This window comes from Anomaloglossus baeobatrachus, chromosome 11 (genome assembly GCF_048569485.1).
Source record: "Anomaloglossus baeobatrachus isolate aAnoBae1 chromosome 11, aAnoBae1.hap1, whole genome shotgun sequence".
Taxonomy (NCBI): Eukaryota; Metazoa; Chordata; class Amphibia; order Anura; family Aromobatidae; genus Anomaloglossus; species Anomaloglossus baeobatrachus.
The window spans coordinates 192,613,091-192,640,566 of NC_134363.1; the positions used below are offsets into that span (position 1 = coordinate 192,613,091).

General features: G+C 48.0%; 2 protein-coding genes across 6 annotated transcripts in view; one reads left to right on the top strand and one right to left on the bottom strand.

The window, feature by feature from the left end:
• Positions 1–27,476, top strand: part of KCNJ5 (potassium inwardly rectifying channel subfamily J member 5) — an 89,014-nt gene that overhangs the window by 12,455 nt on the left and 49,083 nt on the right. For all 5 annotated transcript variants that reach the window (XM_075328722.1, XM_075328718.1, XM_075328719.1 and 2 more), the window contains exons 2-3: positions 4,505–4,555; positions 5,805–5,852. In XM_075328722.1, coding sequence (XP_075184837.1) covers positions 5,806–5,852 — 47 coding nt within the window. In that variant the 5' untranslated portion in view covers positions 4,505–4,555; position 5,805. The remainder of the gene's footprint in view (positions 1–4,504; positions 4,556–5,804; positions 5,853–27,476) is intronic.
• On the bottom strand, positions 21,036–22,990 carry KCNJ1 (potassium inwardly rectifying channel subfamily J member 1). The gene has a single exon (XM_075329301.1). The coding sequence runs from the start codon at positions 22,969–22,971 to the stop codon at positions 21,850–21,852; it is 1,122 nt and encodes a 373-aa protein (XP_075185416.1). The 5' UTR covers positions 22,972–22,990; the 3' UTR covers positions 21,036–21,849.

Sequence of the window (27,476 nt, forward strand, 5' to 3'; positions counted from 1 at the left end):
TTGATGCCAAACTAAAGAAGTTATGGCTCTTGGCAAAAGGGAAAAAAATAACAAAAGTTCAAAAGCAAATAAATAATTTTGTCGTTAAGAAGTTGAAGATGGGTAATCAATATCCAGTCAATTGAACATTGGGTCCAAAGAACAAATGGTGTAGCTTTTATTCTCAATTGAAAATTGTCCGTCACTGTCCTGAGGTACAAAGCAGTCAGTGATAGTCGTCTCGGTACGACTACAAGAAGCGCCAATCCATGTCGCAATTTTACAAGTCTACGCACCAACAGCTGATGCCGAGGAGGAAGATGTTGATCTATTTTACAATCAAGTTCAAGAGGAAATCGACAAGACGCCAAAACATGACTTACTATCATGGGAGACCTGAATGCCAAAGTGGGCCACGGAAAACATGAAATCATTGTTGGCAACTTTGGACTCTGTGAACAAAATAAGGCTGGAAGAAGATTCATTGACTTTTGTATGAAAAATCAACTGTCCATCATAAACACCTTCTTGGACATCCTGGAATGGGGCCTAAAAGAATCGATATGTTCTACAAAGATGGAGGTCGTTGATCATTACTGCAAGAACAAAGCCAGCAGCTGACTGTGGAACTGATCATCAACTTTTGACAGCAAAGATTAATCAAGCTGCACAAAAGGACTAGACAACAGGTTGTTTCCAACTTCGATTTGACCAACATACCTGAAGTATTTTGGAACTGCCTGTAGAGCTAGAGATGAGCAAACCTGAGGTTCAGTGTTCGTATCAAACACAGGCCTTACTAAAAATCTGAGTTCGGGTGCTTTATGTTTGCAAACCACTCACGTGAACATCGCTGTGCTCGAGTGCGCTCGGTGCTCAGCCCAGTGTTAGCGACTTGCAGTGTCTGATCAGCTCACACTGGGGGTAACAACAGCGTGATCAGATATAGTGTGCACCAAACAAGAAAATAAAAACCCTGCTTACCCTCCCCCGGAAGTCTTCTGTTTATGGCTGGCTGCATGTGGGCGGAGACCAGAACTGCCCAATTACTGATTTCCATTGGGGTTCAGGTCAAGCCGAAGCTCCAAATCGAACCTTCTCTAAGGTCCGGCTGAAGCCGCCAAACCAAACTTCCACGAGTCCGATCAACTCTATGCACAACTGATTTAAACCTCTGGACACCGAAGAAACAAAGTCTGAGGAATTATGGACACCTACAAACACTATTATTACTGAAAAAGCTAGAAAATAAACAAGAGGCAGAAGAGACCCCCGCAGCCAGCGATGGGTAAGAGAAGAAGACCCTAAAGATCATTGAAGAAAGACGAATGACCAAAGGTCATAGACAACATCATTAGAAGACCAAGGAGCCATTCAAGCAGACAAAGAACTTTCTTACCAAAAGATATGTACAGAGATAGAAAATGAGCATCTGAAGGACAAGCCCAGGAAGACCCCAAAAATCAAACAGATACAAAGAAAGCCCCCAACCAAGAGTGGGAATGAAGGAGGGAAACGGGACAAACTGAGTCAGGACAGATCAAGGAAAGATGGAGAGAATACACAGAACACCTCTACAAGAACAACTCCGTATAAGGGAAGAAACTGAGACTGGAAATGATAGTGAACCAAACATCTTAAAACACTAAGTCATTGTTGCGATAAAGCCTCTGTCAGCAATCAAAGCACCTGGATGTGACAATATTACAATAGAGCTAATAAAGTCTTATGAAGCTGCAGTTGATGTCTTCACATGCCAGAGTCAACAGATCTGGACAACTGGGAAATGGCCCAAGGACTGGACAGGATCCGTGTTTATTCCATTCTTTGCCTGGAGGAGCCATGTTGAACTTCCAACGACAAGTATGAAAGACTGTGTGATCGATAACACCAAATGTAATACACCAGAGACCTTGTAACACTGAGTCACATGACATTGGGGAGGGGAATGACTAATTGGGCACAATTTGGCCATTTTCATTTAGGAGTGTACTCATTTTTGTTGCCAGTGGTTTAGGCATTAATGGCTGTGTGTTGAGTTATCTAGCAGGCACCAGATTTATACTGTTATACAAGCTGCACACTGACACTGTACATTGTATCGAAGTGTCAGATCTGCAGTGTTGTCTCATAAAAAGAGGGGTGTATTCACTTTTGTGATATACCCGTAGTCTGGTCTTTTGTGTAGTAATATATGAATGCTAAACCTGGGCGATAAAGAAACAAGACAGAAGAAGAATCAACACCATTGAAATGTGCTGCTGAAGAAGTATGTTCTCAATACCATGGATGGTACTTCAAGCCAGACATGTCACTAGAAGCAAAGATCACCAAGCTACGACTCGTCTACACACCATACAAAGAGATCAATCACTGGAGAAGGACATCATGGCCAGAAAGATTGAAGGAACAAGGCGAAGAGGAAGACTGGCAACCCAATGACTTGATACAATCTGCAGGAAACTGTGGAGAAGACCCTGGTGGAGCTATCTAGGCGGAGAAGACCCTGGCGGAGCTATCTAGGCGGAGAAGACCCTGGCGGAGCTATCTAGGCGGAGAAGACCCTGGCGGAGCTATCTAGGCGGAGAAGACCCTGGCGGAGCTATCTAGGCGGAGAAGACCCTGGCGGAGCTATCTAGGCGGAGAAGACCCTGGTGGCGGCACAAGATCTATCTTCCTACAGAGCGTTCATCCATCAAGTCGCCATGGCTTGAGATTTTGGTAGCTAAGCCAGTTCCCATCTCAATCATGACACAGAAGTGAAATGAAGGGTCAGCCAGTCCCCTCCATACACATCGCTGGCCATATGCAGACACAAAGTTAATACATGTATTGAACCAACCTTGCACTGGAGCTGCAAGGACAGCCATAGGGACCCAAAGCGGGGACACTGGGCACATGTAGTGTATTAAAGTGCCATTGATCTTCCTAACACAGTGGAGGATATTTCTGTTCTGCTGGACGACTCCTTTATCCCTGGGGGTGTAATATTTTTACCTGTCCTTATTAATGACAGCTCCTCATCAACGTTCTAACCTGTGATATTTGTATCATTAATGACTTTCTCCTCCCAAAATTTTTTATCTGGAAATGTTGTCACAGTTGGACGTGTTTCAGATTCACATCTTGTACTAGGAACTCGTATTGTCATAATTAGACCAAAGTGCGCTCCACTTGCATTAGGAAAAACTCCTGGTTCTTTAGGGAGTGATCTACACACTTGTTCCTTGGCAATTGAATATGATTGTATAAGGCTATGTGCCCACGGGACCTTGTTTCTGCGGATTTTGCCGCGGAAAACCTGCTGATTTTTCTGGATTTTCCAGATAAATCCGCAGGTTTTAGCATGTACAGACACTCCCCATGTTATCCTATGGGACATGGGGAGTGCTGTGTGCATGCTGCGGAAAGTGCGGCTGCCGAACATGCTGCGGATGTAGGCATCCGCATGTATAATTGCATGTCAATTATTCATGCGGAATTACCTGCGGATGTCCCGGCCCTCCGCTATGGAGATAAGAGGCCGGGACGTCCGCAGGTAAACCGCATGAATCTCCGCATGTTTCCCGCAGCTATTTTGCTGTAATCTAGCAGCTAAAAATAGCTGCGGAGGCCGGCCGGCAGCTGCGGGAAACATGCGCTCGTACCAGCGGATACATCCGCAGTTACGAGCGCCCGTGGGCACAAAGCCTAAGTATGCGTCTGCACAAGTCGCAGATTCACTGTTCCCGCTACACATAAATGTACAAGCAGTTTACTATGGCCCTTTGAGGGGCTCATGTTTCTCCTTATATGATGGAAATGTCAATGTACATCTGTAAGGCTAAGGACACATGGGCATTTATCATCTGATGTGAGCGCGTTGGATGCGTTAATGACCCCCACCTCCCGCTCTGCTGGAGTGTGAGCCGAGGGTCATTATACAGTGATGCGATCCTGCGATCAGATCACAGCTGCGGAGGAGAGGGAGGGACTAATCTCCTCCATCATCAGCTAATGCGATTATCGCACTGCCCTTCGGGTGTGATTGAAAACAAATCGGAATCCACCCGCACATGGGAGCGACCCCATAGAGTAACATTGGTCCGAGCGTAATGCGATTTTACTCACCATTTTACTTGCCGTGTGTCCTTACCCTACGGCTGTTCACACACTGACACTGCATGTTTTACTGCGTTTTTGGTGCATTTTTGAGGTCAGAAAGGTGCACCTAAATGCACGCATTTCCTTTTCCCAGCAAAGTCTATGAGATTTCTATTTTGCTGTCCACACAGTGCATTTTTTTTGCTTCATCTTGGCTGTGTTTTGAAGATGCAGCGTGCCAATTATTTTTGCATTTTTTTCCAGCGTTTTTGAGCCCTTCTAGTCAATAGATTTGCATTGGGCAAATGCGGTAAAAACGGAGCAAAAATACATGCGTTCTTTTGTGCGTTTTTGGTGGCCAAAAACCCTGCATCTTAAGATGCACAGTGTGAATATAGCTTAAGAGTCTGTCATTAATTTTGTTGCAATTTTTAAATTTCAGATTTTCACAATTATCCAGTGCGGTGGCAGACTCGGGATATGTGCCCCACAGGTAAAATATTGTTTCTTTGCTTTCCATATTCTTAACATGTAAAGTATCTTGGCACAGACTACCATTGCTGCGGCAGTAAAGTGGAGGGCAGCAGTGTTGTATTCCTGACTGCAGGCGCGGAGTGATGCTAGTGAGGCCAGTCCACTATTGGCGAGCAGAACGTGTGCGATAATCTTTAGAGGCCAGTTGAATGCCAAAAAGACACTCTCTTTTGACTTCTTTCTGGAGAATGAGGATGTATGGAAATAATTTAGGCTAAAAGCTTTACTGGCATATACTGTATATTCACACAGATAAACCGTTTTCAAACAGCAAGTTATCTCACTAGGCTTTCATTGTATGACCTATATCCACCGCCTTTCACTCCTCTCTAAAGGGAATCTGTCAGCAGGTTTTTCTATGTAATCTGGAGACAGCGTTACATTCAGCAATGTGTTACTTATCAAGCTGTGTGCTGTTGTTTGCTTACAATGATGGTTTTATCACCAGACGATTATCACTGCTCAGACTGCAGCTGCGTCTGAGACCTAGTTCGACCACGCTGCCTTCTCTGATAAGCAGCTCACTGTCTATAGACCATGTACAGTACAGAGAGCTGTGGTGCGGGTGGTGTTAACTATCTAAGCTCTGCTACAGCTAAGAACTCTGTGTCACAACTGCTGCATCCAGTAAACTAAGTGACACATCGCTGGAATCAGGGTCTCCTTCCCTACATTACACTGCTCTCAGATGATGTAGCAAAAACCTGGTGACCGTTTCCCTTTAAGGGTATGTGCACAGGATCGAGAGTGACTGCTTTCTAGACACAGCATCATTCCTCTTACAGAGATGCGGGTGTTCTCCACTGGAAAACGCAGCGTCCGTGCCCATGATGTTGGGCGTAGCGTATGTTTGCCGTGTTCTCCCGTCCAGAACACTCATGTCTCCGCCATAATAAAGTGACATGTTGCGGCTCGGTCAGCCGCTGCGCAGGTCAGTTTACACTGCATAGAACAGAAGCGAGTGGCCGGAGAGGTCTATATCCATCCACTGTGCGTCCACTGTACAACGCAGGGAAAACACGAATCCTGATCATGTGAGAGATAACCGCGAGCATGAAGACCCTCCATAATTTACCTTTATATTCTGTGGAGACGTAGCGCTTGTTATTAATGATTATGCTTCATTTGTGGAAAAGCAGAAATATCTCAAACAATATTAAATATCTTTGGTTAATATTTAACTTTGTTTTTACACCTCTGATTTACAGAATGAAACCAAATCCGCAGCCACCAAGATTTCTTGTGACCCCACAACTGTGAGTACTGATGTTACATTTTCCATCACCTGTTCGGCATTTGTAGGTTCAGTACGTGGTAAAAGGCATACTGACCCTCATGAAATGAATCTATATGTAAGATTGCACCATAGGTGCTTATTGGTGTACGTGCTCACGATCAGGACCCGCTGGGTCCTGGAGGTGGCTGGTCCTGACCTGCGGGGCCGCAAGTCTCTTTCGCAGGAGAACGCAGCCGCCCGAGCCCAGGATCCTGGTTTGGGGCGCTGCGGTCTCCTGCTTGTGTTCCCTGCGGAGGACGCTTGCGACTCTGCAGCAAAGAACTGACATGATTGTGGCTCTGAAAACCACAGGTCAGTTTTCTCTGCGGGCCATATATACACAGTGTGCACAGGATTTCTAAAAATCCCATCCACTGTGCTTGTACTGTACAACGCAGCGCTTTGGATGCAGGGAAAACACTCTGATCATGGGCACGATGCCTTATGCTGGATTTCCACCTTTTTACTCTATTAGGCATAGTTATCTGCAAACTGTAAATCCTGTCAGTAAAGAGCTGGATTATAATCTGCTTCATTCTGGGCGGGAACCTCAAATGTGTAAAGAGAATATCTATGTATATACCATTTTTGTAACTCTTAAAGGGATTTTCTGTTGTGTGTGTGGTTTTTTTTTTTATATATATTTATTTTATATCTCTCTTCCTGGGCTGCAGGTGGTTTTAACAAATAACACAAATTGTTATTTATTCACTCACCTGGGTCCAGGGCTGATTCTCTGCTGCTGCTCCTGGTTTCTGTTGTATACAGCACAGACGTCACGTCAGGAGGACTGCAGCTGATAACTAAGCCTAGCGCGTCTCCCTGAGGACGGCACAAGCTGCTCATTCTCAGTGCCTCTGACCTCACTGATTGTCTGCAGCGCTGATGTCACGTCAGGAGGACTGCAGCTGATAACTGAGCCTAGCGCGTCTCCCTGAGGACGGCACAAGCTGCTCAGTGCCTCTGACCTCACTGATTGTCTGCAGCGCTGATGTCACGTCAGGAGGACTGCAGCTGATAACTGAGCCTAGCGCGTCTCCCTGAGGACGGCACAAGCTGCTCAGTGCCTCTGACCTCACTGATTGTCTGCAGCGCTGATGTCACGTCCGGAGGACTGCAGCTGATAACTGAGCCTAGCGCGTCTCCCTGAGGACGGCACAAGCTGCTCAGTGCCTCTGACCTCACTGATTGTCTGCAGCGCTGATGTCACGTCAGGAGGACTGCAGCTGAAAACTGAGCGCAGCTGGTCTGCCTGATGACGGCACAAGCTGCTCAGTGCCTCTGACCTCACTGATTGTCTGCAGCGCTGATGTCACGTCAGGAGGACTGCAGCTGATAACTAAGCCTAGCGCGTCTCCCTGAGGACGGCACAAGCTGCTCAGTGCCTCTGACCTCACTGATTGTCTGCAGCGCTGATGTCACGTCAGGAGGACTGCAGCTGAAAACTGAGCGCAGCTGGTCTGCCTGATGACGGCACAAGCTGCTCAGTGCCTCTGACCTCACTGATTGTCTGCAGCGCTGATGTCACGTCAGGAGGACTGCAGCTGATAACTAAGCCTAGCGCGTCTCCCTGAGGACGGCACAAGCTGCTCAGTGCCTCTGACCTCACTGATTGTCTGCAGCGCTGATGTCACGTGAGGAGGACTGCAGCTGAAAACTGAGCGCAGCTGGTCTGCCTGAGGACGGTACAAGCTGCTCAATGCCTCTGACATCACAAATTGTCTGCAGCGCTGATGTCACGTCAGGAGGACTGCAGCTGAAAACTGAGTCTAGCGCGTCTCCCTGAGGACGGCACAAGCTGCTCAGTGCCTCTGACATCACTGATTGTCTGCAGCGCTGATGTCATGTCTGGAGGACTGCAGCTGATAACTGAGCACTGTGGGTTTGCCGGGGGATGGAATAAGCTGCTCAGTGCCTCTGACATCACTGATTGTCTGCAGCGCTGAAGACAGTAACAGACACTCTGAGTAAGGCTGGTTTCACATTGCGTTTTTACCTACGTTCAGTGGTCCCGTCGGAGTATCCGTCCAAACACCACCGCAAAACGTGTTTCGGACGCATGCGCCGACGGGGCCCTTGACTATAATGGAGCAGATGGAGTCAGTGTGGGCTCTGTCTTGCACCATTAGACTACGTCTGGCTATCCGCCTGCAGAAAGCGCATGCGCCCGAAAATGGTGCAAGACAGACACACGCTGACTCCGTCTGCTCCATTATAGTCAATGGCTCCATTGGCACATACGTCTGAAACACATTTTGTGGGGGTGTTTGGACGGATACTCCGATGGGACCACTAAACGTAGGTAAAAACGCAATGTGAAACCAGCCTAACATTGGGGGCCAAGCACTGGATCCGGGGAGGGTGAGTAAAGTACGGTTTGTTTGTTTTTTTTAAAAGCAACTAGCAGCCGGATTCTTAGACACTGAAAATCCCCTTTAAGGCCCTGTGCGCACTTGCCGGTTTTTGCCGCGGATTTCCTGCGGTTTTGCTGCATGTTTCGCTGCAGAAAATGTTCATAACATCTGTGCAGTGAATCACCAGCAAAACCTATGGGAAAAAAAAACGCTATGCGCACTAGGCGGAATTTGACAGCTGCATGTTTTGCTGCGGGATTCCTGCAGCAGAAACAATTGCATGTCACTTCTTTTCCGCATGTCGCTGTGGGATGTCACTCCATTGACTGCAATGTAATCGTGAAATCCCGCAGGGAATAACGCAGGCAGCAAATTCTGTGCGGTTCACTGCGTTTTGCTATGTTATTCCCTGCGGTATTTCGCGGTTTACCTGCGGTAATGTACATCGCTGCCTGCGGTTTGCAGGGAAGTGATGTCATTATGACAGGAAGAGGAAGCGGAGCAGAGAGTAAAGACACGCATACACATCACAGACACAGAACACAGACATCTAGAATACACATAGAAATCAAACGGAAATATAGAAAAAAAAACACGTGTGCTCCACTGTATTTTTACCGGCCAGCCGAGGTAAGCACACAGCGGCGGCCCGTATTTTCAGGCTGGGGAGGGCGAGGGGCAGGGTTAATGTCCCCCGCCTCCCTCCCACCTCCTGCAGCCGAGAATATCAGCCGCAGCTGCCCCGGGACTGTCGCATGCATTATGCGGCAGTACCGGAGTGTCCCCAGCTCTTCTAGATGCCGTGATGCAGTGGTGATCCAGGTAATAAGGAGTTAATGGCGGTGGATCGCCGCCACTAAGTCCAGGCTTGATCATGGCAGCGTCTATGAGACAGCTGACATGATCAACCCGTAAGTAAAGTGAATAAACACACAGAAAAATCCTTTATTTTAAATAAAACACAAAAAAGCCTCGTTCACCTGTTTATTAACCCCCCCAACACACAGCTCCGGCGTAATCCACGTCCTGCGCTGCTTACATCCAGCCGCGACTGACACTGACACAGCGCTGAATGCAGCCTCGCAGCGAAACAGCAGAGGTAACCACAGGGCATTTCCCACGGCCGGTAATGTGAACTCACTGCCGACCCTGAGAAATGCAGCCATCTGTCCTCTATCTGTCTGTCTGTCTATCCCTCTATGTATTCTTCTATCTGTCTATTTCTCTATCTATCTATCTCAGAAGGAAATGTTTGCGTTTTGTTTTTTTTTCTTCAATGTGCTTTATTGCATTGAATGCAATAAAACACATGTACCAACGCCAGTGGCGCAGGTGTAGTCAAAGAACTGTTGTATTTTTAGCAGCTAGCTTGGATATATACCCTCAGCCTGCGCGCTGTGCAATTGTTTGATTATCTTCTTCTATTCTAATAAACTTTGATTTGAACAAAAACACATGTACCAAACCACACGCGGCAATAACGCGAACAATACCGCGGTAAAACCTCAGCAAACCGCATGCGGTTTTCGGGTGCGGTTTGACGCGTTTTTTTACCGCGGGTGCGGTAATCTTTCAATGCCTGCGAAATTTTCTTGAGAAAATTCCATTTTCCAGTGCGCACAAAGCCTAAGGCTATGTGCCCACGCTACAGGATTTATCGCGGATTTTGACGCGGATTTAGCGCGGATTTGCCGAAAATCTGCAGCACAGCTACTCCCCAGCCATTTCAATGGCATTTTGGAAATGCTGTGCCCATGCTGCGGATTTTTCCGCTGCGGATTTTGCCGCGGATTTTGATGCGGAACAAACTGCAGCATGTCAATTGTTTGGTGCGGATTTGGTGCGGATTTTCTGTTTTGAATGGGGAAAAAAAAAAAAATAAAATCCGCATCAAAATCCGCGGCAAATCCGCGGTAAATCCGCGGTAAATCCGCGGCAAATCCGCGGGTGCGGATTTGCCGCGAAAGTTGCGGATTTTCAGGCAAAAAAATCCGCAGGGACCTTTTACTGTGGACACATAGCCTTAATGTTCTTGACCATCCTGAGGCTTCTCTAGGGGTATTATTGGGAGATCATATGAATGTAATGTGCTGCGTGTCCTGCTCCCAGCACTCGTTATGGCGGTATATTATGCCTTATGTCTGTGGAAATGACTTTCCTAAGAGGTAAAGTCGCTCTTCATGATGAGAAGGTGATTGTTACGTGCTAAATCCCTGGGAACGCCAAGAATCTGACTCGCTTCTAATAACTCTGGACATTATCGCAGCATTTACAGAGCTCTATGCCCAGGGGCAAAGTCAGGTGCTTGTGAGGCATGTGCGGCTCGGGGTCACGCCTCCCACCATCCGTGGCCTCCCGTGTACTCTTCAGATGGGAAGCATTGTCTCATGGCCGCCAGAAGCAGTCTTGTCTGGACACACTTACCTGCAGTTTTCATCCACCAAATGTTAATGGTAACCGCCCCCCCCAGATATAACCGCCCCCCCCCCCCTGCATGTTTGCACCCTCTCTCATGTTGATAGAGGGATGGAATTAGCCGCCAAAACCTCCTCTGGTGTTTGATGATAAGGAGTGACTTCAGCTCAGGCAATTATCGTGTTAGCAGAAGTGGACCTGGTAATCTGTGGCCGTGGTGTCCGCACTAATCAGTGGTGCACGCTGGTGATGGCTAATATTAGATTGGTTGCTGGTATGTTTGATTGACACTTGCTTCCTTTAGTGGAGTATATATAGCCGCATTGCTGCCGCTGCTGTGTTCATGTAACAGAATGAGGCTTTTTCTGTATTTGCCCTGGAGAATGCTGGGAAATGTCAGAATATCATTTTATGATGTGACTCTGAGATAAGACGTCATTGGAACCTTCCTGGCTATTATGAGTTTTGTGGCTTTTGTGCATTTGTGTAAAATTTGCTGATTCTTTATTTTATTTTTTGCTGCAAATTATAATGCATATAGTCTTCTATGAAGAAAAGTTTGTGTCACTCGTAGAGCAGAGCCATGTGCATGGAGCGTATACACGGGTCATGTATCCGCTCCATATACACACCATGTATCTGCTCCATACACACACCATGTATCCGCTCCATACACACACCATGTATCCGCTCCATACACACACCATGTATCCGCTCCATACACACACCACGTATCCGCTCCATACACACACCACGTATCCGCTCCATACACACACCATGTATCCGCTCCACACACACACCATGTATCCGCTCCATACACACACCATGTATCCGCTCCATACACACACCATGTATCCGCTCCATACACACACCATGTATCCGCTCCATACACACACCACGTATCCGCTCCATACACACACCATGTATCCGCTCCATACACACACCATGTATCCGCTCCATACACACACCATGTATCCGCTCCATACACACACCATGTATCCGCTCCATACACACACCATGTATCCGCTCCATACACACACCATGTATCCGCTCCATACACACACCATGTATCCGCTCCACACACACACCATGTATCCGCTCCACAAACACACCATGTATCCGCTCCATACACACACCATGTATCCGCTCCATACACACACCATGTATCCGCTCCATACACACACCATGTATCCGCTCCATACACACACCATGTATCCGCTCCATACACACACCATGTATCCGCTCCATACACACACCATGTATCCGCTCCATACACACACCATGTATCCGCTCCATACACACACCATGTATCCGCTCCACACACACACCATGTATCCGCTCCATACACACACCATGTATCCGCTCCATACACACACCATGTATCCGCTCCATACACACACCATGTATCCGCTCCATACACACACCACGTATCCACTCCATACACACACACCACGTATCCGCTCCATACACACACCACGTATCCGCTCCATACACACACCACGTATCCGCTCCATACACACACCACGTATCCGCTCCATACACACACCACGTATCCGCTCCATACACACACCACGTATCCGCTCCATACACACACCACGTATCCGCTCCATACACACACCACGTATCCGCTCCATACACACACCACGTATCCGCTCCATACACACACCACGTATCCGCTCCATACACACACCACGTATCCGCTCCATACACACACCACGTATCCGCTCCATACACACACCACGTATCCGCTCCATACACACACCACGTATCCGCTCCATACACACACCACGTATCCGCTCCATACACACCCCACGTATCCGCTCCATACACACCCCACGTATCCGCTCCATACACACACCACGTATCCGCTCCATACACACACCACGTATCCGCTCCATACACACACCACGTATCCGCTCCATACACACACCACGTATCCGCTCCATACACACCCCATGTATCCGCTCCATACACACACCATGTATCCGCTCCATACACACCCCATGTATCCGCTCCACACACACACCATGTATCCGCTCCATACACACACCATGTATCCGCTCCACACACACACCACGTATCCGCTCCATACACACACCACGTATCCGCTCCATACACACCCCATGTATCCGCTCCATACACACACCACGTATCCGCTCCATACACACACCACGTATCCGCTCCATACACACACCACGTATCCGCTCCATACACACCCCATGTATCCGCTCCATACACACACCATGTATCCGCTCCATACACACCCCATGTATCCGCTCCATACACACACCACGTATCCGCTCCATACACACACCACGTATCCGCTCCATACACACACCATGTATCCGCTCCATACACACACCATGTATCCGCTCCATACACACCCCATGTATCCGCTCCATACACACACCACGTATCCGCTCCATACACACACCATGTATCCGCTCCATACACACACCATGTATCCGCTCCATGTTTCCGTACATGTGGCTCTGTGTTTTGTTGTTTGTTTTTTAATATATTACTGTATATGTTCATCATATTCTTTCCTTAGCATGTGTGTAATCAATCATTAAGGGCGCCATGCCATGCCTTGAAGCCGGCGGCGGTACACCAGGGGACGTGGAGCCTTCACTCTCCAGCGCTTACATCTCTACACTTATTACTAAAAATTAAAGTCAATTTCACAGTCCTGTTTATTTTTTTGTTGTTGAAACTTTTGACTTCTCTTCTCAGAAATGTGTTGTAAAAGGGACTTTCTTCCTAAAAAGTGACAGATTCCCAAAGTTCCTTCGTAGGAAGCTAATGTTAGGCTATGTTCACACAGGGCTTTTTTGCGGCGTTTTTTAGCTGCAGATTTGCCTTGGTTTTATGCAGATCCATACTAAAAAAAGCTGCTTTTTACATTCCCAGCAAAGTCTATGAGATTTCTGAAATCTCATACACACACACAAACACACACACAAACACACACACACACAAACACACACACACACAAACACACACACACAAACACACACACAAACACACACACACAAACACACACACACAAACACACACACACACAAACACACAAACACACACACACACACAAACACACACACACACACACACACACACAAACACACACACACACAAACACACAAACACACACACACAAACACACACACACAAACACACACACAAACACACACACACACACACACACACACAAACACACACAAACACAAACACACACACACACACACAAACACACACACAAACACACACACAAACACACATACACATCAGGTTTTTTTGTCAAATACCTGCGTTTTTGGTCAGGTTTTTAAAGAATGAGCATGTCAATTCTTTGCTGCAGATTTGCTGCATTTTTTCATTGATACAACCCATTTTGTAGAAAAAAAGCAGCAAATCCGCACCAAATGTGCAGCTAAAACGCCACTAAAAAATGCATGAAAAACGCAGATGACTTAAAGGAAATTTCCTGCCACAACATCAGGTTTTGGTCAGGAAAAAAACTTAACCAAAAGAGCCCCTGTGTGAACATAGCCTAGAGGTGCCAAGTAATATGGCTCCACTGACGGGTGTGACGACATCGAGGGGCAGAAAATGGATGGGGCTTTTCCTGAAGGGATTTGGATAACTCACCCTGACGTCACAGGATCTCCCTAGATTTGGACCTGGGCTGAGCCGGGTGTGGAGCGCAGGGCGTTCTGCATCGGTCCACCCCATAGTTATGCCATCTATACAGTTGGGTCATGTATTTCATTACTTGGGGCCCCAGTAAATGACGAGGTTCTTTTTACGTATCTAGTTACTGCTTCCTTTTTTCCTTCCTCTGATTGGGTCGGAGTCCGTTTTATTAGAACTTTTTTTCTTCTCCCCGCTGTATAAAGTGGCCACGTACGTGAACACATTACTTTTATCGTTCTTGCTCATCTGAAACTAATTTACCATCTTGTACGTGTAACCGGTGCGTGGTGCGGAGTGAATATTCTGGAAGGATCCAGTTGTTTCTTGTTTGAGGTTCTTACATAATCTGTAACTGATTTTGCTCCTAATTGTCTTGTTGTCTAAGACATTGGCATCTGGGAGGGTTTCACATGTGCTTTGGAGGCTCTTTTATTCGTAGCCATCATGAACGACCTTGATTAGGTTACTTTCTTATGATTCCTGTGGACGGAGCAATTTCTGCCCTATAACGAGCGCCATTGGACTAGACACCACTTGCCTGGCGTTTACTGGTCCGTACACAGGCCGACCTATTACTGATGAGAAAAGAAGGGTGTTTCTTCATTGCAAAGTTACAAGAAAAAGGTTTTGCTACCGTGTTAGCCAGATAAAAAATGATTGATTGCTCTCAGTGAGAGAAACAAAAATAAAATTTTGTAGTTCTGATACCTTTTAATGGCTAACTAAGATAAAAATAAAATATGTTGTTATAAAGCAAAATAAAAGCAAATGTAGCAATCGTTGTCGGGTGAATTAGGACGCCCCCTTGTGGCCATTATGAAGACGTTATTAGAAACAGAAGCTTAATCCACTACCGAAACACCGTGTCTGCAAATTGGGATTCTGATCTGGCTTATATATCCTGAGTCATATTGCAAAGGATTGTCAAAAATCCACTTGTGACTTTTAGGATCGCTACTTCCAATAGGTGGCGCTGTGCTAGAGTTTGTCTCCTTTACTGGAGAGACAATTTGAATATTTCCCAGAGGGGCATTGCAGCTATAAGTCCCCTTACCTGGCAGCCAGACTGGCTTGCAAAGTCTCCTTAAGGAGAATAGTGTTCCCCCGTGGAATTTTAGGGGCATTGCAGCTATAAGTCCCCTTACCTGGCAGCCAGACTGGCTTGCAAAGTCTCCTTAAGGAGAATAGTGTTCCCCCGTGGTCCCCACATAGCTTTCTCATGAGCCAGATCAGACACCCCCATACTTTGCACTGACGAGGGGCAAGCACCCCGAAACACCGTGTCTGCAAATTGGGATTCTGATCTGGCTTATATATCCTGAGTCATATTGCAAAGGATTGTCAAAAATCCACTTGTGACTTTTAGGATCGCTACTTCCAATAGGTGGCGCTGTGCTAGAGTTTGTCTCCTTTACTGGAGAGACAATTTGAATATTTCCCAGAGGGGCATTGCAGCTATAAGTCCCCTTACCTGGCAGCCAGACTGGCTTGCAAAGTCTCCTTAAGGAGAATAGTGTTCCCCCGTGGAATTTTAGGGGCATTGCAGCTATAAGTCCCCTTACCTGGCAGCCAGACTGGCTTGCAAAGTCTCCTTAAGGAGAATAGTGTTCCCCCGTGGTCCCCACATAGCTTTCTCATGAGCCAGATCAGACACCCCCATACTTTGCACTGACGAGGGGCAAGCACCCCGAAACACCGTGTCTGCAAATTGGGATTCTGATCTGGCTTATATATCCTGAGTCATATTGCAAAGGATTGTCAAAAATCCACTTGTGACTTTTAGGATCGCTACTTCCAATAGGTGGCGCTGTGCTAGAGTTTGTCTCCTTTACTGGAGAGACAATTTAGATACTGAAAGGCGCGTGGTGATCAGCACCGCACTCGGATGGACTGTGACTAAAAGAAAACCTGCCTTTACTGCCCACAGCAGCCAATCACACCGCAGCTTTCATATGTTGAACCTGATGAGTTAAAGTGAAAGCTATGGTCTGATTGGTCGCTGTGGACATCACCACACTCTTTGGAAACTGGTCAAGAAAATCTTCTCTGCCCACAGCAGCCAATCGCAGCGCAGCGTCCAGTAGAATTGTGTGCGGCAGCCCCGTTCATGACCAGAATACATAGACGCATCGCTTCAGTGCTGTAACTGCCACCAGAATATGTGCCCCATTTCTGTACTGACATGCGCTGTACTGTCACCTCAATTTCATGGCGCTCACATTGCACCGATCATATGGATTTGAGTGTTCATGGAAGACTGTGGAAAGATCTCCAGATATCCGTGTATAGGACGTGACATGTGCAGTGCTAAACATTCATGATGGTTGATGCTGGTATAGGGGAATGCCTGCTGCTCCTGACAAGTTGTCCATGGGGTCGTCGAGCTGCCAGCTGGATATTACCACGTGTCACTAAAACATTGAAAGAAAATGTGGCACCCGGGTTTTGCTGCCCCATCGGAAAGGGGCTGCGACCAGGAGTCTTCTGTTGGGTGGGGATTTTATCTGCTGCAACTAGGCCCCGTCACACACACAGATAAATCTCTGGCAGATCTGTGGTTGCTGTGAAATCATGGACATATTGTTCCATTTGTACACAGCCACGAACCTGCCACTGATTGTCCACAATTTCACTGCAACCACAGATCTGCCGCAGATTTATCTCTGTGTGTGACAGGGCCTTTAAGCCCCCGTCACATTTAGCAACTTACCAGCGATCCCGAAAACGAGGCGACCTGATAAGGATCGCTGGGAGGTTGCAGGTGAGATGTCACAGTCAGACCTTACCAACGACTCAGTAACGATACAGGGCGCAGTAGCGACCTGTATAATGATCTCTGCTGTCATCGGGACTCTGTCACACAGTGCCCAGCGACTCAGTAACGATACAGGGCCCAGTAGCCACCTGTATAATGATCTCTGCTGTCATCGGGACTCTGTCACACAGTGCCCAGCGACTCAGTAACGATACAGGGCGCAGTAGCCACCTGTATAACGATCTCTGCTGTCATCGGGACTCTGTCACACAGTGCCCAGCGACTCAGTAACGATACAGGGCCCAGTAGCCACCTGTATAATGATCTCTGCTGTCATCGGGACTCTGTCACACAGTGCCCAGCGACTCAGTAACGATACAGGGCGCAGTAGCCACCTGTATAACGATCTCTGCTGTCATCGGGACTCTGTCACACAGTGCCCAGCGACTCAGTAACGATACAGGGCGCAGTAGCCACCTGTATAACGATCTCTGCTGTCATCGGGACTCTGTCACACAGTGCCCAGCGACTCAGTAACGATACAGGGCCCAGTAGCCACCTGTATAATGATCTCTGCTGTCATCGGGACTCTGTCACACAGTGCCCAGCGACTCAGTAACGATACAGGGCCCAGTAGCCACCTGTATAATGATCTCTGCTGTCATCGGGACTCTGTCACACAGTGCCCAGCGACTCAGTAACGATACAGGGCGCAGTAGCCACCTGTATAACGATCTCTGCTGTCATCGGGACTCTGTCACACAGTGCCCAGCAGGACATCGCCTTTGAAGAAAATGGTCCAGGACATTCAGCAACAACCGGCGACCTCACAGCAGGGGCCAGGTCTGCTGGATGTCACACAGCAACATCGCTAGCAAGATCGCTGTTGCGTCACCAAAACCGTGACTCCGCAGCCATGTCGCTAGAGATGTTGCTTAGTGAGACATGGCCTTTAGTCTTCTCAGTCATGAGCTCCTGTTATGTAGTTTTCAGTATTCAGAATCTCTGATTATCTGTATTCCCACCACTGATTAGCAACTCTTGGACCCCTCTTATCTAGTCCTCTGTTTCTCTGATAACTAGCCAAGGGTTGTCTGCCGCGAAACTCCAGGATCAAGCACACTGAGCCGAAAATCCAGCGTCGGGTGGTGATGGCAGCGGAGAGGTGAGTGCGATCATCCTCTGACGCTGCGCATTCATTAGCATGTTATCTCACCCACAGGGGTGTACTAACATGCTACTGGAGCTGGCTAGCAAGGGAAGCCACGCCCAGGGGACTAGTCCCCACGCTCATTAGCATACGATAAAAGATGTTTAGAAATACTTTATATAGAGATCTCTTGATCTATGCCAGTGTATACAGGGACGGTGAGGCAGGGATTAGCAGTATACACCCAGCACTGCTCCTGGTCCTGGCTGCATATTGCCCCTGACAGGTTCCCTTTAAAGATCACCTTACCCATGGAGGAGCATTTTGCTTATTTATCGGGCTGATAATCGTGAATACTCATTTTTGAATTATCGGCCTATCTAATTGCATCTTAAAGGCTTTGTTACTGGGGAAGATTCCTGCCGGTAACGAGCCTTTATCTGCTATTTGGGTGGGTTCAGGGCTATCTCCTCAGTGTTATCCCCCCTGCACCCCTCTATACACCATATCTGGTTTTTGCTTTAGCGATCCTGGCGGCTGTCTCCCCCGAGCCCCTCATACACGGGACCGCTGGGCTCGGTGCCGCGCTCTTCAGTTCTCTATGGGGCAGTCTGGCAGCGTGGCTTATGGAGATGAAGGGGGGTAGCTGTCACACATTGAATGTGCCCATCCTTCCTTCCCCAGGATCATTCGTCCCACGCTGCTGTGGACTATGCTGGCGCTATATACATACAGATTATTCTTCTAATTATGTGCTGGGCAGTGATGCCGGATGGGGACACGTGGCTCTGAGCGATCATTATTTTGGTCTTGTTTCTCTCCTGCATCTGACCGTGTCCTGTTATTAGGATAATTCACCCCGTTATTTGCCGCATGTCACAGCGAGGCGTCACTTCCGGAGATCATTAATCACTGGCCGCGTACGAGGCTGCAGCAGTATATAGATATATATATAATATCGATGAGTCCGCTCCGTTACAGAAGACCACTCTACTGATAAACATTGCCCTACCACTTCTTTGCCATTATTTCTACAATGCTTCTACTTTTTCAGACGTTCACCTACTACACATTGTAGGCAGCACGTGTCCCTGCGATGTGTCAGCACCTGGAGGTGAGGGCGTGCGCATGGCCGCTGTGATGATGCATTGTGTGTGAACACGGCAGATTACTGCCCGTCACATCCGTGGAATGTCCCATCCTGTATTCAGCCCCCGGGGGCACGGCCGCTCTGGAATCAACTCACTGCAGCAGACGTTTGCAATTAAAGTGGCTGTAACTGTAAATCAATTAATCATCTAATTAAAAATGTCATTTTCCAGTGAATTGCTGATGACACAACATATAGTAATATTTTTATTTTATTTGCAAAGCATTGGATTAAAACATGATGGCACATAAATATTGACAGCGGATTTTGTAGACATTACATCCATGTTGACCTTCAGTCCCGCAGCGGCATCAGTGCCGGGGCTGCACGGTGAAATCGCAGCACAAGCAAAGTATCGCCCTGTAAACCCGAGCCTCAAATGCTGCAAATGTGTTGGGTTCTCTGCTGCTGGTCACATGCGATATATATATATATATATATATATGTGTGTGTATATATATATATATATATATATATATATATATATATATATATATATATATATATATATATATATATATATATATATATATATATATATATATATATATATATATATATATATATATATATATATATATATATGTGCCACTGTCTGCTTTATTTACAGCAAAATCCATGCACATAGCCCTAACCGTATATTAGACATGTAAGGTGTATACGGACTTCTCTAAAGAACAGTCATTAACCCATGAAGTGATATTGTCTCACCATACGCAGGGGAATCATTAGTGTTTAGATCACAGCTTTTATGAGTATGTTCTAGTAATATACTGATGATTCATGAGGCTAATAATATCTCTGCGCTGCTGCTATCTATAGTTCAGGAAGTATTTTGTTGATTGCCTTTTACTTTTTATCTGTTAATACAACTTTATAATCGTATTTGTGACTAGCAGCTGTTCAGCTCGCCTCCCCGCCCTCTGCTTGCCTCCCCGCCCTCTGCTTGCCTCCCCGCCCTCTGCTTGCCTCCCCGCCCTCTGCTTGCCTCCCCGCCCTCTGCTTGCCTCCCCACCCTCTGCTCATCTCCCCGTGCTCTGCTCGCCTCCCCGGCCTCTGCTTGCCTCCCCGCCCTCTGCTTGCCTCCCCGCCCTCTGCTTGCCTCCCCGCCCTCTGCTTGCCTCCCCGTCCTCTGCTTGCCTCCCCGCGCTCTGCTTGCCTCCCCGCCCTCTGCTTGCCTCCCTGCCCTCTGCTTGCCTCCCTGCCCTCTGCTTGCCTCCCTGCCCTCTGCTCATCTCCCCGTGCTCTGCTCGCCTCCCCGCCCTCTGCTTGCCTCCCCGCCCTCTGCTTGCCTCCCCGCCCTCTGCTTGCCTCCCCGCCCTCTGCTTGCCTCCCCGCCCTCTGCTTGCCTCCCCGCCCTCTGCTTGCCTCCCCGCGCTCTGCTTGCCTCCCTGCCCTCTGCTTGCCTCCCTGCCCTCTGCTCATCTCCCCGCCCTCTGCTTGCCTCCCCGCCCTCTGCTTGCCTCCCCGCCCTCTGCTTGCCTCCCCGCCCTCTGCTTGCCTCCCCGCCCTCTGCTTGCCTCCCCGCCCTCTGCTTGCCTCCCCGCCCTCTGCTTGCCTCCCTGCGCTCTGCTTGCCTCCCCGCGCTCTGCTTGCCTCCCCGCGCTCTGCTTGCCTCCCCGCGCTCTGCTTGCCTCCCCGCGCTCTGCTTGCCTCCCCGCGCTCTGCTTGCCTCCCCGCGCTCTGCTTGCCTCCCCGCGCTCTGCTTGCCTCCCCGCGCTTGGCTCCTCTCCTCGCATTGAGCTCCTCTCCCCGCGTTGAGCTCCTCTCCCCACGCTCTTCTCGCTTCTCTGCTCACCTCCCGCTCTCTGCTCCTTTCCCCACGTTGAGCTCCTCTCCTCGCGTTGAGCTCCTCTCACCACATTGAGCTCCTCTCCCCACATTGAGCTCCTCTCCCCACATTGAGCTCCTCGCCCCGCGTATATCTTTATCATTGCACCCATATAACGGCTGCAGGATTAGCACAGGGCTGTAATTCTGCATTCCTGAACATAGGTTGATTTGTAGGTTTATATCCTTGGGCAGCAGATTTTTGCTCCCTGTCGCCTTAAAAACTGTGAAATGAAAAGTAACCTATAAATGACTGTATATTGCCTTATACTGCATACAGGTACACTAGGTGACGGCATATTCTGCTCCGTGTTATATGTTATATATAAATTGTGATTTTGTGCTCTACTTACAATATTACTGTGATAATAGTATGAACAATACTTCTCCCATAAAAGATGTCATCATGTTTACACTAAATATACTGTATATTGGTCAGGTAGTTACTGTGGTGTTTTCTGCCGTCTTTCTCCTATCTAATCGACAGCTGATTAATGAGATCTGTCAGGACCTGCTTTGTATATTCTGCTTTCTCATAGAGAAGTTTTACAATAATTAGTCCTTTGTGGACGCTTTCGAGCTCCTCATGGAAAAACATAACCAGAAAAAAAGAATCAACCTGTGAATTTACATTTTGGTGTCCGTGTCTTGGGCGGTCTCTGATATCTCTGTGATGGTGAAGGCCGGATTGTCGTAGCCCATCTTCAGCTTGGCTTTGGCCTCGCGCTCATTGTACATGCAGAAGGCGCAGTGCGGCGTCTCCACCTCGATAGTCTTGCTGAAGTTACTGAAGTCTACACGATACTTTCCTTCTTTGGTTTTTGACACAATTGGGGCAAATCTAAACCCCCAGAGCACTTCCTCAGGGATGTAAGACGTTCGGACCTGACAGGTGGCACTCGTGGCCTCCACCGTGCCGTCTAAAAAGACCACAAGCTCAAAATCGTGTTGTAATAAAGTCTCTGCCGACATCTCAAAGAAAGGGCTGCTTTTATCAATCACGTGGTAAATTGTCAGCGGAGACACAAAAAAGAGGTTCTCGTTTCCGGCATCCACCACAAACTGGATATTGACCTGATCCAGGATGATGGTCTCCCCCTCTGGGGTGAGCGTCGTTTTCAGCAGTTTGCCATAAATGTGACTCCCAATCAGAAGGCTTTTCCTGAGATTTGCTACTCGGATGAGTAGACACAGCTTTCCCCCTCTCTTACTAATTACCGCGTTCTTGCTGAAAGTTATTGTTTTGCCTCTTTTTTTGGGTCTGGAGATTTTAGCTAGGATGGCTCCACACATGAAAGAGTTAATAATGACTCCCAAAATTGACTGGGCAACCAGCAGGAATATAGCTGTCCCACACTGCTCCGTCACACAACGAAAGCCATAGCCGATGGTCACTTGGGTCTCCAAAGAGAAGAGAAATGAAGACGTCAGACCGTTAATATTCTCAACACAAGGCGTGTGATTAGCTGGCGGGTCAAACTCCGGAAGGTCCTTGTGTAAGTAGGCGACGGCGTACCATAGCAAGCCAAACAGGAACCAGCTCCCCAGGAAGGCTGAGATAAAGATGGTCATCTTGTACCTCCATTTCAGGTCTAGGACCGTGGTCCAGATGTCAGCCAAGAACGCCACCTGTTCTTCCACATTACCAAACTCAATGTTACACCTCCCATCTTTAGACACCAGCCGTGCCCGGCGACGCTTGTTTTCTTTGAGGTGGATGTTACATTTCTTCCTCAGGTAGGAGAGCATCCTGGTCAAGAGTCAATTCCACCTGCAATGACAGGGACAATATCAGTCTGACAAGTTGTCACCGGCAGGCAGCCCTGCGATGTGACGGATCAGCGATTATATATTACATGAGGTGAACTACTGGGATTGATGCCAGAGGTTTTGGTGCTGGTATAGCTGCTCGTCCTGTTCATCCAGACAACCATCAAGGGAACATCAGTGATCTCAAGCTATGGGGACGGTGCCTGACCTCGGACGCTTCCGACAGCATAAAGCCTAAATACACATGATATGTTGTCTTCTTGTAGTTATTTCTTGAATAGTAATTTGTTTGTAGATTTTGCAGATTTGGACCTAATGACTCTAAGTTCTAAGATCACTGAAGTTATAGTTTTACTTCTCCCTGTAGATCGGACTTTGGGGACGACCTGTTTTGTTTTTGTTTTTTTTTTTACTTTGTGATTTAACATTTACTGTACATTTAATGATTGCAGAGTCGAGTTAATCGTTATTTCAATCCACAGGGCGTTGGTCAAATAGACTCTGCTTCCATAAAATATCTCATTAGCAGAGATGAGCGATCCCATGGAAGTTCGATTCAGCGGGTCCATGCAGACTTTTTGTTTTTCTTGTTTTTTTAGGTGCATACTACTTCCATTATGACTTGCAGCAACAAGAGGGCAGCAGTTTTAACCTGCCCAAGCCAAAGGATCTAATGTACTGACAGAAGGCAGCAAAGCCCCCAATAAAGATGGAGGCAACAGGTGCAGAACACTGATGGAGCCGCCGCTCACACTCCATGGAGGACGGTGATTGTTGGTGATGAAATTGCACACAAAATATACTTGTATGGGGCAGCAATTACACATGTAGGTGCACAGTGTCTGGCTAGCAGCCTATTAGTAACGCCCATACTATTAGACTAGGTAGGCTGCCCAGCACTGTATAAGTGCACTACATAGGAACAGACCCACAAGACATGAGGACTTTTGATGTTGGGTTGTGGGCATCTGTATTCTGGCCAAAATATCAACTAATACCTCATATATATTTTATACTAGCCGTAGTACCTGGGCGTTGCCCGGGATAGTAACTGTCTCTCTGACTGTCTCTATTTGTCTCTTTGTCTCTTTCCATGTCTGTCTCTTTTCTCTTTCCCCGCCTGTCTCTTTCCCCGCCTGTCTCTTTCCCCGCCTGTCTCTTTCCCCGCCTGTCTCTGTCTGTCTCTTTCCCTGTTTGCCTCTGTCTTTTTCCCCGTCTGTCTCTGTCCCTGTTTGCCTCTGTCTGTCTCTTTCCCCGTGTGTCTTTCTGTTTGTCTCTTTCTGTCTGTCTGGCTTTTTTTTTCCCTGTCTCTGTTTGTCTCTGTCTCTTTCCCTATGTGCCTCTTTCTCTGTCTGTGCCCGTCTGTCTGTCTTTCTGCCTCTCTCTAGCCGTCTCTCCACCGACATCTCATTACTTCACACATAAGCTTCTTATACTATGAATGTCCTTTGTTCCTATAGCAACCAATCATAGCTCCTATTAATAGCCTGTAGCTCGCAGCTCCATTCACTCTAATGGAGGCATGTTTTTTGGAGAGTAACTGTAAAGCGTGGGGTTACATTTTCTTGGCAAAACAGTCTATGACGTTCCCAGAGTCACATGGGGTGTCTGGGCAAAATTTTGTGATTGTAAATGCGACGGTGCGGATTCCTTTAGCGGACATACACACATACACACATACATACATACACATACACTCAGCTTTATATATTAGATATATTTTCCTGCCCATTTTATATTTTTAAACAGGATGCAGCTAGGCCCATTGTAAACTGGGGTCTCCGTTCCTATGTAGTGCAATCATACAGTGCTGGGCAGCCTGCCTTGTCTAATAGTATGGGCGTAACTAACAGGCTGCTAGCCAGACACTGTGCACCTGCATGTGTGAACGGCGCCCTATACAAGTCTATTTTGTCTGCGATTTCATCACCAAGCAATCACCACCTCCATACATTGGTAGTTTGTGAGTGGTTGCTTCATTAATGTTTTGCACCATAAGACATATGACCGTGCTCCTGGTGCCCCCTGACTGTGGGCAGCTTTCTTCTACCTCCCCATAATACCTATGACTGTGCTCCTGGTGCCCCTTTACCATGGGCAGCTTTCTTCTACCTCCCTAGAAGACCTGTGACTGTGCTCCTGGTGCCCCCTTACCATGGGCAGCTTTCTTCTACCTCCCTAGAAGACCTGTGACTGTGCTCCTGGTACCCCCTGACCGTGGGCAGCTTTATTCTACCTCCCTAGAAGACCTGTGACTGTGCTCCTGGTGCCTCCTGACCGTGGGCAGCTTTCTTCTACCTCCCCATAATACCTATGACTGTGCTCCTGGTGCCTCCTGACCGTGGGCAGCTTTCTTCTACCTCCCCATAATACCTATGACTGTGCTCCTGGTGCCCCCTGACCGTGGGCAGCTTTCTTCTACCTCCCCATAATACCTATGACTGTGCTCCTGGTGCCTCCTGACCGTGGGCAGCTTTCTTCTACCTCCCCATAATACCTGTGACTGTAATCCTGGTGCCTCCTGACTGTGAGCAGATTTCTTCTACCTCCCTATAAGACCTGCGACTGTGCTCCTGGTGCCTCCTGACTGTGGGCAGATTTCTTCTACCTCCCTATAAGAGCTGTCACTGTGCTCCTGGTGCCTCCTGACCGTGGGCAGCTTTCTTCTACCTCCCCATAATACCTATGACTGTGCTCCTGGTGCCTCCTCACCGTGGGCAGCTTTCTTCTACCTCCCCATAATACCTATGACTGTGCTCCTGGTGCCTCCTCACCGTGGGCAGCTTTCTTCTACCTCCCCATAATACCTATGACTGTGCACCTGGTGCCTCCTGACCGTGGGCAGCTTTCTTCTACCTCCCCATAATACCTGTGACTGTAATCCTGGTGCCTCCTGACTGTGAGCAGATTTCTTCTACCTCCCTATAAGACCTGCGACTGTGCTCCTGGTGCCTCCTGACTGTGGGCAGATTTCTTCTACCTCCCCATAATACCTATGACTGTGCTCCTGGTGCCTCCTCACCGTGGGCAGCTTTCTTCTACCTCCCCATAATACCTATGACTGTGCTCCTGGTGCCTCCTGACCGTGGGCAGCTTTCTTCTACCTCCCTAGAAGACCTGTGACTGTGCTCCTGGTGCCTCCTGACTGTGGGCAGCTTTCTTCTACCTCTCCATAATACTTATGACTGTGCTCCTGGTACCCCCTTGACCGTGGGCAGCTTTCTTCTACCTCCCCATAATACCTATGACTGTGCTCCTGGTACCCCTTGACTGGGGGCAGATTTCTTCTTCTTCCCCTCCATAAGACCTATGACTGTGCTCCTGGTACCCCTTGACTGGGGGCAGATTTCTTCTTCTTCCCCTCCATAAGACCTATGCCTGTGCTCCTGGTACCCCTTGACTGGGGGCAGATTTCTTCTTCTTCCCCTCCATAAGACCTATGCCTGTGCTCCTGGTACCCCTTGACTGGGGGCAGATTTCTTCTTCTTCCCCTCCATAAGACCTATGACTGTGCTCCTGGTACCCCCTGACCGTGGGCAGCTTTCTTCTACCTCCCCATAATACCTATGACTGTGCTCCTGGTACCCCTTGACTGGGGGCAGATTTCTTCTTCTTCCCCTCCATAAGACCTATGACTGTGCTCCTGGTACCCCTTGACTGGGGGCAGATTTCTTCTTCTTCCCCTCCATAAGACCTATGCCTGTGCTCCTGGTACCCCTTGACTGGGGGCAGATTTCTTCTTCTTCCCCTCCATAAGACCTATGACTGTGCTCCTGGTACCCCTTGACTGGGGGCAGATTTCTTCTTCTTCCCCTCCATAAGACCTATGCCTGTGCTCCTGGTGCCCCCTGACTGGGGGCAGCTTTCTTCTTCTTCCCCTGCATAAGACCTATGACTGTGCTCCTGGTGCCCCCTGACTGGGGCAGCTTTCTTCTACCTCCCCATAAGACCTATGACTGTGCTCCTGGTGCCCCCTGACTGGGGCAGCTTTCTTCTACCTCCCCATAAGACCTATGCCTGTGCTCCTGGTGCCCCCTGACTGGGGGCAGCTTTCTTCTTCTTCCCCTGCATAAGACCTATGACTGTGCTCCTGGTGCCCCCTGACCGTGGGCAGCTTTCTTCTACCCCCCCCCCATAAGACCACTAGATGATGATCCTGGGACAATACACATAGCTCAGCTCTTGTGTGATTCTGACACTGACATTTTACAAAAATTCATGCTGATTTTTTTTTTCATTTTTTTTTTTCATTTTTGTACCCAGTTTAAAAAAACATTAAAATAAGAACTTAAAATTGTCGTTCTTTATTTGACCCTAAAATGAGGTAGGAATATTGTCTATATTGCACCTGTCCAATTCCGCTGAGCGAAATATGGATCAGTATCACGCGGTACGGACACCAAGCTACAATATGGCTGTATTGTGACTTAGTGAAACTCTCTGAACGCTGAACCTTGGCTTAAAAGGCTTTTTCCCATTTCCAA